General features: G+C 42.8%; 1 protein-coding gene across 2 annotated transcripts in view; it reads right to left on the reverse strand.

Annotated features, from left to right (window-relative positions):
• Positions 1–14,269, reverse strand: part of sdccag8 (SHH signaling and ciliogenesis regulator sdccag8) — a 43,308-nt gene extending 29,039 nt beyond the window's left edge. Inside the window, exons 1-14 of one of the 2 annotated variants that reach the window (XM_075478922.1) lie at positions 14,114–14,269; positions 12,659–12,811; positions 12,486–12,571; positions 12,209–12,322; positions 12,006–12,131; positions 11,570–11,653; positions 10,963–11,027; positions 10,641–10,841; positions 10,411–10,549; positions 10,095–10,247; positions 9,750–9,884; positions 9,010–9,126; positions 8,365–8,507; positions 7,347–7,470 (exon numbers count right to left, since the gene is read on the reverse strand). In XM_075478922.1, the coding sequence (XP_075335037.1) occupies positions 7,347–7,470; positions 8,365–8,507; positions 9,010–9,126; positions 9,750–9,884; positions 10,095–10,247; positions 10,411–10,549; positions 10,641–10,841; positions 10,963–11,027; positions 11,570–11,653; positions 12,006–12,131; positions 12,209–12,322; positions 12,486–12,571; positions 12,659–12,811; positions 14,114–14,180 (1,707 nt within the window). In that variant the 5' untranslated portion in view covers positions 14,181–14,269. The remainder of the gene's footprint in view (positions 1–7,346; positions 7,471–8,364; positions 8,508–9,009; positions 9,127–9,749; positions 9,885–10,094; positions 10,248–10,410; positions 10,550–10,640; positions 10,842–10,962; positions 11,028–11,569; positions 11,654–12,005; positions 12,132–12,208; positions 12,323–12,485; positions 12,572–12,658; positions 12,812–14,113) is intronic. The other variant, XM_075478913.1, reaches the window with a different exon arrangement.

Raw genomic sequence — 14,269 nt, forward strand, 5'->3', positions numbered from 1 at the left:
GGGAAAAGGAGGAGGAGGTTCTGTCATGTTGGATGAAAGCTGTGCCTACTGGGCAGTGGGCACTGTGGAGAGCCACTGATGCTGCCTCCCACTCAGCAGGGGTGTGTGAAGGCATGAAGTTGACCAGATGACACACACATCTCCACACTAATAATTATTTGCTTTAAGATCCACAAACACAGAATGCCAAACACAATCACATGCATTACAAGCCTCTAAAATGTGGGAAACGATTGGTTAACTCGTCTCCAACTCAGGAAAACCCCTCACCATGTACAATTTGAGCATAAACATATTATATTGTTAAGGAGCGGCATTGCATGTGTACTATATAAAAGTGAAGGCAAGAGATGAACATAGAGTCAGGTGAAGAGTGAATGGTGGATGGATGGCAGAGGGCTGGTGCTCTCCCTTTCGTTCTGTCCTCCAGCAGTAGTGTGTGTATGTAGGCCAGTGTCCCTGGGCACACTTGGCTGGGGTGACAACAGTTGTAGCCGACAGATTTGCCTCCATCTTGCCTGAGGTCTCACAGTCAGCGATCTGTCTATTCTATCTGTTCCCAGCCCCGCAGGATGGACAGATTACAGCTCTGCTTAATAATCTTCACACTTATAATATTGTGAGACTGCTCTTCTGAATTTATAGGATCGACACTTAGACTACTGTGACATAAGAAGTTCATAGATTTTATTCCTCAGGAAGGCAGGCTTATATAAGGATAAGGTATCATTCATTCCCTGGAAAAGACAGTTGGAATAAAACAAGTATTTCTCTGCAATCCACTGCATGATGATGTTCTGAATTAGTTATTTTATCTGACACACTTGAATTTCCGGTGCTGTGTTTTTGGCCTTCCCAGCGAGCCTGAACTCACTTACTGCCACGCTGAGGCATCTTTAGATCATTTCAGACTGACACAATGAAACTGTTTTTAAATAATTATGATCTCAATATTGGCCAAAATATTTGTGTGAGTAGCTCCTGGCAACACATAAGGAAGCTTTTCCAATAAATTCAGTTAGCATAAGACAAGACGCCACAGACGTCACCAGCAAACTGAATTCGTATAGACAACTGCAAGTATAACAGCAGGAACTATGTCTTTATCGAAAGTAAACAGAGTTGTTGGACAGGAACATGTAAAATGCGTGCACATGCTCGGTTTTAACCAGTGTGCTCATAATAAAAGTCTAAATTGTATCTTCTTTCCTGAAGGAAACATCATCTCTAAGAATCATCTTTCCAATAAACAAGCTGCAGAGAACCACAAATGAATAGAGTGCCTGTACACATGAGAATTTCCAAAGAAAATAGACTACTCTGTAAAAATGAAAAAATGCGTCAGTGTCAAACAGAGTTAAATGAGCTTATACAGTCTAAAGGTGTCGTGCTGAGAACCAGCCCTGCAGTAACTATATAATTGTATAATCCCCATTATTCAAGATATTGTACGTACATCATACACATTCTCCATTCACCTGTAAAAAAAACAGCTGCGTGAAACTAACTTTCTATGGTTTTTAACCGTCTGATAGAGTTGACGCTTTCTAAATGACATCATCATGATGCGCCCCTCTAATTTAATTTCTTAAACCCTAAACAGACAGTTTTTATTTATAAAAAATGGCTGTATTGTTATTTTTTCAGCAGGCTTTTGCTTTAATGTTATAAAATGAACAGACAAAGAACATTTATTGGTATAAGAACTGTAAACAAATTGAATGGCTGTGATGATGTCATTAGAACTAGCCTTGATCTAGACCTACTCAAACCATCAGGGTTCTTTTCTTTACCATTAGACACACTAAAATGGAGTGGAAGCAAGACAATAATAAAAAGCAAAAGCATGTAAATACCAAAACAGTGAGATGGTACATTTGATCAAGAGTTGCAGCACAAAGCATCCAGGATTTGTTGTGTTGTTGTCCAGTATTTAATAAGCACACAGACACTGACCTGCTTAATTTGGGTCAATCTGTATCAAAGCAAGAATAATGTTCCTGCTGGAGAGACCACACTTTTAAAAGTTTAGTGCTGATTTCCTAAGATCATTATGGCTTCGACAGTACATATTTGTTCGTATGAGACATCTCAGCTTGAGCAAAAGGCCGTTTTAATCCCTTAAACTAAATGACCACAAATTAATCTAGAATTAATAGCCAGAGAAAGATGCAGCAGAGAACAGACTGTCAGAGTAACACAAGGTGACTTGGAGTCAAAGAAATGAAAAGAAAGATTAAAAAGAGACAAATAGGACTCAACAGACTCAGAGAGACACAGAAAGACTGAAAGAGAGGGAGGTGAGGAGGCAGGATGGCAGAGAGGGCACTCCTACAGCGAGGAGAGAAGAACGCGGCAAGGTCTCGTCACCAGGCCAACGGGCCCACCACTGTCAACATCATGGCACTGTGTGGTACACACACACACACACACGCATGCACGGCTGGCCGACGGCCCTCCCAGCTGCCCTATCCGTAACTGTCTGATTAGTTGTGCTAAGCAGCCCCTCCCCTGCCAACCATGGTGCCATCTGCTACCCAACAACATGGCCACCGACCAGACAAGCACACACAAACACACACATACACAGAACGCCTCATACCTGGCACTGCCCCGCTGCCGTCACACAGAGACACACACATCAAACTTCACAGACACAGGTGCAGCCCAAAGGTATCAACACATAGCATTCCCTCAAAGACCTGCCCACAAACTCGTCTAACTGCACACTCACAAACAAGTCAACGTACATCACTTCGAGCATGTGCGCAAACACGCAGTTGCTGCAGACAGATTGCACGTGCGTGTGTGTGTGGTGACAGTGGTTAGACAGTGTTAATGCCAGGTAGAAAGAGCGATGCTGTGCTCAAGTGTGTGAGCTCTCGCTGGCAACGCTTGAAGGTTCATTATGGCCCCCACCTCTCCTGAGCGACTGCAGCCTGCGTGGCGCCCCGGCCCTTTTATTCCGGGCCGTGATTGGACAAGTGCCTCCTGCCGAGTTGGTTTGCAGCAGTTTTGTCGCGCCCAGATTTCACTCGCTGCTCAAAGCGAGCCTCTGGCGGGACGCGGCATCTGCTGCCTCACCTTGCTCATTTACACTTCTCCGCCCTCGCACACACACACACAGTTCTGTTCACCGCCTTTCCAGACCTTGCCATCACGAGTTATAACCAAGGGGAGAAAAATGAGAACTAGGTAGAGGTACAGAGAGAGCAGCAGCGTGACATGTTTAATAGAGTTCTGGGAACTTTGTATATGAGAGGCGGAGCGGACGGTCACAAGCTTCGTCTATCTACCCAACTGCCTCTGAGCGTTCATCTCCTGATTTCAGGGTCACAGAAAGAAGAGTGTCGCCTTAAAACACCAGAAGTCTATCTGTGTCAGGTTTTAAATACTTGCCCCATTTTATGCATCCCTCTGACACCTCATCTCTTCTTGTTTGGCCAATCTGGGGAAAACAACCTACAATGAGGTATGGGGATGACACATGCATGAAAATCATGTCAAAAACTATCTAAATGGCTATTTTATGATTAAATACTACATAGTACAATCAGCCTGTTGTTCTTGCTTAGGTGGGAGAAGCCAATCCACTGCATTTGATGCCACCTATCTGAGTGGCCATGAATATCTCCACAGGAAGGCATTTTCATCCCATGCCTCTGCCAATTCAACAGGCTTCTTTCATTTCAAAGGAACAGTGTCAAGTTTGTTCATTTTGTCCTTTCCAATTTAAACCACCCCCAACTCACCACTGCCAAGATTTCTGATGACTGCAACGATCTCCACCAGAGACATGGCCAAGCCGTCTCCGAGTCCCAACACTCCTTCATTACGTGGAGGTACAAAGGGAAGTTCTCCTTGCAAAGAATGCCTCGTTTTCCTGAGTAACCTTGCAGTTTTCCACATGTGCCTCATAAACATTTTCATGGTTCTCAATAAATGTTGGAGGAGGCACTTTAAGTCTACTGACAACAACGATTTTACATGGAAAAAAAGCCTCAGAAAGGTGGTGTTCTACCTTCTACCCGAGGCTGTTTTACCCTCAGTGAGCCATAAATAGTTTGGCCATAAATAGTGTTTTGTTGCTAGTATTCTTCACAGCCTCCCAATAATATTCCTTACAGAACAGAACACGTATAAGGCGTAATTTAACCTTAAGGCCTGCTCAAGCTTATGCCTCCTTCCCCATTTTGTGTTCACAAGCAAATACTTTGGATGCCACGACCTCAGAGATATATGGTGCCCTGGGCACAATTCTGAGTACTTATATTTTTAATCAATGTGTCCCAAACTGTTAAGATGTTTTGTTGTTGTTAGAAGTAAAGTCACGTAGATGGTTACGCACACCTAGATCTGGCACAACTGATCCATCTAGCAGCTTCTCTGCCTCCAGCTCCGATCATCTACCAGAGCATTTTGAAGCTCAAAAGTTCAGTTTACAACTGTTCATCACATCAAGCCATGAATCAGATTATATCAGCGGACATGTTCAGACATTTTCTTTCCAGGAATCCAAAATCAACAGTTCTAGGTGAGAAAATGACTGCTAAACTCACTCACTCAGGGGGCCTCAGCTCCATCTACATCTCTGAGCATTCACCCTCATTAACATGGATGTCCGATTTCATGGGTATAACAAAACTGGTGGAATATTTTGGGCCACACAGACATTCAACTCATCCAACGCAAAGCAAGCACACAGGTCTCGACTAACCATGGATACACTAACACATGCAAACACACACACACACACACCTATCCACTAGTTTCTATCTGCCGTGGTTTGAGGCGGAAGTTATGCTGGGCACTTTTCTCTACGGCCTTTTGGGATGTGTGAACACAACGTGCGGAGAGATGAGGCCGGATGGAGACAAGGAAAGAAGAAAAGAAAGAAAGTAAAGAAAGAGGGGAGCAAACAAACAAAACAAACTTAGTAAAGCCCTCTGCTGGGCTGGGGCTGGGACTGGAGTGAGTGTGTGTGGGTATGTGAGGCGGTGTGAACAGAGTGGCGGGGATTAGGACAGATCCTGTGCTGTCCAACTCACAGCTGGCTGATGATCCAATCCTGGAGCACAGCGCAGCGCACCAGCCGCCATGGGACCCCCGGATGCGTGCCTGCATCTGCGTGTGTGTATGTGTGTGTGAGCGCCTGTCTTTGTTTATGCGTGAACAGACATGTGGGTTCGATTGATGTGCGTATCAGTGTGCATGTTTGCAAAAATGCAGTTGTACAAACAAATGTGTTCGTCCGTGTATATATGTGTGTGTGTGTGTGTGTGTGTGTGTGTTTCCAGGTCAGTGTACAGTATGTGTTTATCAGGAAGGAAGGTAGGCTGTCAGAAATCAAACAAATGCCTGAGCCTCATGTCCCCTGTTTGAAGGCGAGCTGTGATCATTTAGGCCATGAGTGGAGGACAGCATGAAAGAAGGGAGCGAGGAAGTTGCAAAGAGAAAATCAAAGAGATGCCTTTCGATGGCTGGTCATACAAACGCCTTCCAGCTTCGCGACGGTGGACTTCCCTCTCCTCTCTTACTCTGTAACACACATGAACACAAAGCTCCGCAAACCAGCCCACTGCAGCTACAAAGACTCATGCATGGCTCTGTAGTGAACAACAAGAGAGGGCGTGACAGCGAATGAAGTCCACGTACCCCTACATGACCCCCACAGGCCCCCAGATGGACAGAAAGGGAGGGATAATCATTTGAAGTATATTTGTTTTGCTTTGAAATAGCAAAAAGAGTACAAGAATTGAGGAAATGAAAATGGGAAAACAAGTCACGGTAAAAAAATAAATAAATACTCCACAGTGGTGGCCTGAGGAGGGATAAAGGTTGTGTACATGCCATGTGTGTCTACATGTCACTCTTTGCAAGGACACACTTTTGCTTGAAACAACATTGATGAGAACTTTTTGGTGGCTTGGAGACTCCCAAGGGGTTGTTTGAAATTTTAGTTTTTACTATTGAGATTACAGTTTTGTTCAGGTTAGAGTAACAGAGGGTTAGGCACTTACATGGGAAGAGAACACGGGCTTGGGAAGGCCTTGTGCTGTGTGTCTACACATGCATAAGTGCATGTGTGTGTATAAACAACATATCCTTTATATGTAATGTTGCTCTCTGATCCGGGCCTAATTCACAAAATTATTCACAGAAATATTATTTTGATCTCAAGTATGACTTAAGCAAAAACCACATTAAAGTAATTATTTATGAAGCCTTACTTTAATTTGGAGATGATCTCCTCTCTAAGAAAAATCTAGACTGAATGTATGAGATTTTTCTCCTAAAAGGCAATTCACAGTTCCTACGTCTGCTCGACCTTCAGAAAGAGAACATACTTCACCAAGAAGACGAGGAGAAGAAAACTACATGGTCACTTGTTTTGCTGGAGAATAGCTGTTATCCACACCTGTAATGTAGACCTGTTACAAGTCAGTGCAGTGGACCAAAAAGGTAGCATGTGTATTATAGACTCGACTATTATAGACTATAGACAATCGGTTTGCACATGCACGTGCACACATGAAGCCATGTATCCAGACTGAGTATGGAGGGATTTTACAGTTTGGGCTGTTTGTGCATCCAAGTCAGTGGTGGACTTTGCATGAACTTTATGAACTGACACAAGGCAAAATTATCTTCTTAATACAGAAAAGGCTAACAACGCTTGAGTCTCACACAAACACAGGTGCACTGCACTTTAAAAGACTTTCTGTAACTATTTAAATGTTCTTTCACACTGAACACTGTGTGGATTTATAATTTACATGATGGTTTTATCTGTGCTTTCCGGTTTCTCTAAATGATAATATGGTCATGCTGCCTTTGAAAACTGAGCTGCAGAGTAACATGTACGTCTTATTGAAAAAGTGAAAACTAAAGGAACTAAAGAAAAACCCATTAGTCAGAAGAAGCCTGAACTCCAAATGACCAAAATCCAGTTGGAATGGCTACATCGTCAGCCAAGTCAACAGCTGTCAACCATCTAGCATGCATCTAAGAACGAAATAAATCCTCTAAACTCTCTCTTGCCCATAAAGCCACACATTGTAAAAAGGTTCAGTCCAGTGGTTGTTCCAATACAGGTCAAAGTCACCATGTTGTCACATTAATATGCATGTCATTCTCCACAGCTGGCAGCAAAATACACACACGCACCCCTCACCTCATCCTTTAAACACGACAGCCCGCCATGTAGCCAGTGTGTAAGCGCTGGCCAGCTGACAGGCAAACACACTTAAACACAGATCAGTGCCAGAAGCAGCAATGGACACGCGCATTCACACACGCATATTACCAGGCTGACAGACACGTAAGTACGCACAGATTACACTAACTTGCATCCCGCAGCCTCCAGCGCCACAGGGCATCGCCGCCACATCTGTGCCCATCTCAGACACCTCGACTGTGGGCAGCGGGGGTGAGAGAGTGCCCTGAGCGGCTGGCATGGGCTGGCATGGCCTTGGCAGAAAATGGTGTGGAGTCGAACAGCAGCCAGCGGATGACAGGAGAGACAGAAGGAAAGAAATGAGATGGTAGGAATGAGTAGTGGAGAAGAGGGAAGAATACGGGGAAAGAGGGGATTGTGAAGGAGAGGTTCACAGAGAGAAAATATCGCTAAGGGTTCAGAAGATGTTAAGGAAGGATATCTGTAGAGCTGAACTGGAGAGCTGTTGGTTGAAAAGAAATGGGTAAAACAAACATATAAAAGAATGAGGGGAGGAGAGGAAATTATAAAAGCAGGCTGTAGAAACAGACAGAAACAGAAAAGACAGAAGATAGATGGGAGCCGGTAGTGCCTGCTGTGAGGACGGGTGCAGGGCACTGGCAGGTGGCGCTGAGGCCAGGCTGTCCAGTGACCATCAGCTGCGCTGTTGTGTTTTTGTGTCTGTGTGTGTGTGTGTGTGTGTGTGTGTGTGTGTGTGTGTGTGTGTGTGTGTGTGTGTGTGTGTGTGTGTGCACCAGGGACAGAAAAAAGGCTCAAGCGCCATTTTGGCTCTGCTGGAGCTGTTGCTGGGCTGGGCACTGGCCTGGTGGCACAGAGCGGGCAGTGTGTGTGTGTGTGTGTGTGCATTGCATTATGCTGTGGCATGCTTAACAGGATTAGAGGTGACCTAGTGAGGTCCAGTTGGTACTGGGACCATGGCACAGCGGCACGCATGTGTGTTTATGTGTGTGTGGTTTGTATAATAGGATTAGCCGTTACCTGGTGCGGTACAGTTGGTGTGCTGGTCTGAACTGGACTGGACTGGGCTGAGCTGAGCTGGGCAGGAGCTGGGCAGAGGGGAGCGCTGTGTGCATGTGTGCGTGTGTATGTGTGAGTGTGGTGGCATGTATAATAGGATTAGGTACTACCTGGTGAGGTGCAGTTGGCGCTGGGCATTTGCCAGCTGTTCTGCTAAGCTCAGGGCTTCGGCCTGCCATTGGCTCCCATCCTTTTGGACCGCCTCCAGATGCTGCCGACAGCCAACCAGCTCTGAGCTCAGCCTTTCCACTTCCTGTCCCGCAGAGATGGAAGAAGACAAGATAGCGGAGGTGAGGAAATCTTTCACAACAACCGACCGTATGCAGTCAGACAAAAAAAAAGATGAAATAATTAAAAAATGTAATGTAAAGACTGAGTGGGACAAGAAAATTATTTTAAGTTTAACTATATAAAAATAGAAAATAATTCCCTTCCAGTTGGTCAAGAATATTTTTTAATCAAGTAGTTTCAGAGTTATTCATATTTTCTATAAGGTAGAGTACTAAATAGTTTCTGTACCATCTAAAAGTGTGGATACTTTTCTTACTTAAAATGTTTATTAATTAATTTCCCCCCAAAAAGAGCCTGACTATGTGTACAAATAAAATGAGATAAAACTGGAACCAGTTTTGCTTCCTTGACTACTCGACAAATTGACTGCCTAACAAATCATTAACTAGGCTAATTAATCTGTAGCAGACTTAAAAACAAAATTTATATAATCTAAAAAATCTTTGGGTTGAATGCAGACATACCTGGGCAGCTTTTTCCATATGTCTGCTGGTCCTGGCGTTGAGGTCTCTGAGCTCTCTCTCTGCCTCATCTTTCTTCAGTTTGGCCTGGCTGAGCTGATATCGCAGCTCAACACATACCTAGAGATGGTAAGAGCTGATTAAAAACACATTGGTCCTTTGGTCCAATCTATTGCCTAATCATTATCTGATTTTTGATCATCTTTTTATTGTCTTCCAATATCCACATCCATCTGTATCATCGAATCCTGAAATTCTAATGAGAATTTTTCAAAGCTTCAGCTCACTTAGATTATCTAAATGTGGGTTCGTTTGGAAAGGGAACAATTATTTGCCCTTCTTAATGAAGACATTAATGTGAGAATAAGACATAATTAAAAATGTAATTAAATATCCTCAAACTAAGCCTGGCTATGCAGTTCGACAACTTCAAGTTTAATTCACCATTCAAAAAGAGTGAAAATGAATAGTAAAACTGGTGATACTTTGCTGCCATCCAGTGGAATAACAAAAGCATTACAAGTAGACAGTTCAGACTGTATCTGAGTGTCAACAGTCCTCTTTACCTCTGATACTACAAGGGTACAGCTGAATCTTTTTCAAGCACTGGACTAGCAGTAAATGTTCATACTGGGCTTTCACTGCAGTAATGTAGCTGCATTTTCTTACAGTTAAAAAAAATCCTTGCTAGCTGTGCTCAGAGTTAACTACAGTCGGTTTCCTCCACAAAGTACTTCATGTACCTTCGTATTGTCTTGCTCTTGACTGGTAAGTTTGCTGAGAGTGTCCTCAAGCTGGTTGGTCAGTGAACTCTTGTCTCTATGAGCTCGATCGAGCTGACCTTCCAACTCAGCCACGCGCTGGGAGAGGCTGGATACCTAATGCAGAACACGCATATTAATAAAAATAAAAATGTTTTTTTAACTATTATACATTGCACCCTGTGCAGTTGCTGCAATAAATCTTGAATATTTTATCATTAGCACCATGCAAAAAACATACATGATTCAATGATTCAACAGAACTGAGGATTGGAGCTACACATGTAAACAATATTTTGATTTGTTAGATATATTTCTGAGACTCACCGTGTGCGTTAGCTCTTCTTTTTGTTTGTGGGCCTCAGCCCGGCCCTCTTCTCTGGCCTCAGCCAGTCTCTCATGCAAGGCATGAGCCTCTCGGTCTAGCTGCTCCCTCTGTCGCGCCAGCTCCCTGGATAACTGCTCACACTGCACCTCCACCTGCGTGCAAACAGACACAAAAGGTTTTTTTGGCAACGGTAGGCGAAGAAAACCATCTTAGCAGACAGCTTAGGAGGACTATTTTAGAAGAGAAGAGCAACCAGCACAAATAAGCATTTTGAGTTAACACATCAGGAAAGTTATGCATATAGGTTTCTCTGACCCTAGCTTTATTGAAATTAGCTTCTTCTGCCATCTCCACAGCCTGTTTGACCTGGAGACAGGCTGACCACTCTCTCTGCTGTGCCTCTTGCTGGCTTGCTCTCACCGCACGCAGAGCCACCAATAATTCATCACGCTCCCTGTCAAAGGAACAGAGAAGAAAATGCAGTATCTGTTGCTAAACTTAAGAACGCAGAATATATTTGTGTGCGTGCGTGTGTTACTACCTACTTTGTGAGCCTGTCAATAGTCTGGACATGCAGATTTGTGTGAGTCTCAGCCAACACAGCTTCGTGCTGTGCACACTTCAGACACAATCCAGCCACACGAGGAGCTCCATCAGCCCTCAGTGCATCTGCAGCCTGCTTCTCCCTGTGTCTCAGACGAACCTTCACCTCCTCACACTCCTTCTGACTGACTGACAGATCTTTTCTGTTGACATGAGCAAAACATATGAAATGGCCAAAGAGAAGGGGGGTGAAACAGAGAAAAGACGATAAGTATTGGTCTACTGGTGCCATTTCAGCTATATAGTTTAGAGTATTACACTGACCTGAGAGAGATGACCTGAGCCTCCAAGCTTTCAATTTGGGCCTGGTAGATCCCTCTCAACTGTTCCTGGTGAACACAAACGTCTGAATGTAAATATGACACATTATGTATCGGGGATGGAATGGAAAATCCTGGGATGACATTGGGACTTTTACAGTTTACGGTTTTCTATAGAAAAGTTTCAGTGGGGTAAATGAGCAAATGAACAATCTGGGACTTCATGCATTCTTTTAAAGACATCTGGGGCAAAACTGAAGATTGCACACAACTTAAAAAACCGTCATCTTCCCCTCATTCTAAAAGGGTTTGCTGCTGGTGGACTAAATGAAAGAGGACGTGCAGCATCTCTACACATAAACTGCTTATTCTAAGGTAACAAAACACAAAAACACTGATTTCACTTGACTTAAATAGAAACTTTGTTATGAATATTGTATTTATTCTAATAGATTCTCAATATGTTACAAACTTTAGGAGTGAAATAGCCTGATATGTTTTGGCCTCCCTTTGAATACGCACAACATAAATTATGGAAATCATTTGAATGGTGAGAGGGCTGAGAACCACATGAGACTGGAAAAGAGGAGAAACAGATCCACCATCCTTACCAGTTCATTCTTCCATGAGTTATGCTCTGCCCTCTGCAGCACATTGTGCCCTGTATTCGATGCCATATGGCTGTTGTCATCCACCTGAGGAAACCATCAGAGAACATCAGGGGTTGTTTTCTTTGAAACATGCCAGCGTCATCCCTTATGTAAGTTTAATCCTGTCACCTCTTTGAAAAGCATGCTGTGTTCAGTGACTTCCCAACTTACTTTCCCTGGAGATAACTGTCATACATAAACTAACATACTAACATACAGGACAAAGGCAACCTCAGTGACTGTCACAAATATGAATAGAAACATAAAAATATATAGATTTTTAAATCACAATGATATAATCATATGTTATGTTTAATTCATAGTAAAGGTCACATTGTGGTAAGCATACACATATATGACACAAACTTTAAAAAAAACTCATTTTCAGACAGCTTACCGAGGAGTTTGGGAGTGTGATATCTTTCAGAGATTCATTCACAGCTTTGGATTTGAGCTCAGAGTGCAGCTTTTCATTTTCTACCACCACCACTCTGACCCGCTGTTTCAATCCCTGCAGCTCCTCCTAAAGGCACATAAATGGAAAAGTTCAACGGAAAAAAAAAAAAAAAAAAGCAAACACAAACACATTTGTGTACAAACCTTGCAGAACTTGACCTCAGCCTCCAGGTGTTGAATGTACTCCGACTGGTTGTGAACCATTGGGACCAAATCTTGAAAGGCAGGCAAACTGGACCTGTCCTCCTGCTGCCCTCTCTAAACAGGGACAGAAGAAATGTCATCAATGAATGACGACATTGTAAAACCTGGGATGATTTACTCATAAAATAATGAATATTGCATCCCTATCCTAATCAGTACTAAGCTTTCCACAGATTTAATGAATGAAATGTTTACCACGCAGAGGTGCACACTCTACCTTGGATGGAGACGGTCTCTCTGATGCAGAGAAAGGAGCGGGGATCTCTCTGCATTGCCTGAACAAAAGGCTCTTCAGCTGATTAACTAAAAAGCACATGCAAAAGGCTTGTTTCATTACAACTTTGTGCGGTGTCTGTAAACAAGATTCTGAGGACTGTGTCTTTGCATCACCTGCTTCACTCTGTGTCTTTTGACTCCACGCAGCATTGTCGTCTTCCGCCGCTGTCCTGAAGAAACTGCCATCACTGCGTCCGACATCTTCGTCATCGGGGCTCAGCGGCTCCAGAGTGCTGCTCAGCTGCTGGATGCTCTGGTTGGCCCGCTCTGAAATCAGTACACACACAGCAATTTTTTACGCCACTTTATTTCAACGCTTGTAGCAATTTAGTTGGGATCTGTGCAAAAAAAATAAAAAATCAGAGCAAAGAATTCTACAGTAGCTTAGTTCAGAAGACCAGCAACTTGGATAATGTTTCAATCATTTTGATTCATTCTTTTACGGAAAAAAAGCTACTCTGGTTCAAGTTCCTAACACATGCATGTATTCTGGGTTTTCTTATCCTTATACAGTGATAAATTAAAAACTTTAGGGTTTGAGTTCATGGACTGATAATACCAGACACTGGAAGATGTCATAATGGGCTTTGTTCTCGCTTCCTTTATTTTGTGGTGACAGTGATGACAGAAGACGATTTAAAATGTCACAGTTGGAAAAACGCACCAATCAATAGCTGGGCTATTCTGTGTTTGGCTAAATTTAAGGGTTTTTTTTTGTGTGTGTGTGTGTGTGTGTGTGTGTGTGTGTGTTTGTATTACAAAGAAATCTTTAAACCTATAGGAAAATTATTCATCATGTTACAGCCACTTTCACGGTGGGTGTGTTAAATTTGCAATTTTCTTCAAAATTACCGAGCAAGTTTAGGGGCTACAAAAGCCTACTTCGTTTTCCAATGAGGACACCTACGTCCTTGGTCTGCAAGACTCGGTTTGCCATATTTAATTGTAATCTTAGTTTAAAACAGAAAATAAAAAAAGAGACTTTAAAGAATTCTGTGTAATTTTGTGCAAAGTTTTAAACATCCCTCGCTCATAAAGCAACATATGTTATAGTATAGTATATATTATAGTAAGGTGGTGCAATCTTTGAGAAACAGACCTGCAAACATGGCTTCAGAATGAGAATAGAAATTTATATACACAAAAATAAACATTTATTGAACATATTTATTCATTCATTCATTCATTCATCCAATATTCGACTCAAATACTCAACTAAAAATGAAATATTTAAAAAATGTCTGTTAGAAAACATGGAGGGCAAATATTTATTAATGGGGGATATATTTAGGGGAAAAGCTGTTTTTCTGTGAATATATGCTTTTTCTAAATGTATAAGAATATAAATGGTAAGATGCTTAAAATCAGATGGTTTTTAACTCCTGTAAAAGCAGTGTCTTCAGTGGCAACAGGGACGGGCTCTAGGAGCATTTTTTGGGGGGGGACATAACCTTTAAAGACACCCAGCTGAAGTGAACTTGGCTCATACTGCTGGGTGATTAACGCATGTTTCCGTAGTTGATCATAGAAGCAGGTTAGCAAATGTAGCATCATAAAGGGTTAACTTACGCCTCAGCTCCTTTTGCTTAGCGCCCAGCTGCTCAGCTTCCTCTTCATCTGAATCCAACGGTTTCATTGAAATATGAACCTGTTAAATCACTCTGAGTTGCTCACTAAACACGTTAAGCTGTATACAACTAACATAACAACAGCCATCATATCCAG

This window comes from Odontesthes bonariensis, chromosome 2 (genome assembly GCF_027942865.1).
Source record: "Odontesthes bonariensis isolate fOdoBon6 chromosome 2, fOdoBon6.hap1, whole genome shotgun sequence".
Classification (NCBI taxonomy): Eukaryota; Metazoa; Chordata; class Actinopteri; order Atheriniformes; family Atherinopsidae; genus Odontesthes; species Odontesthes bonariensis.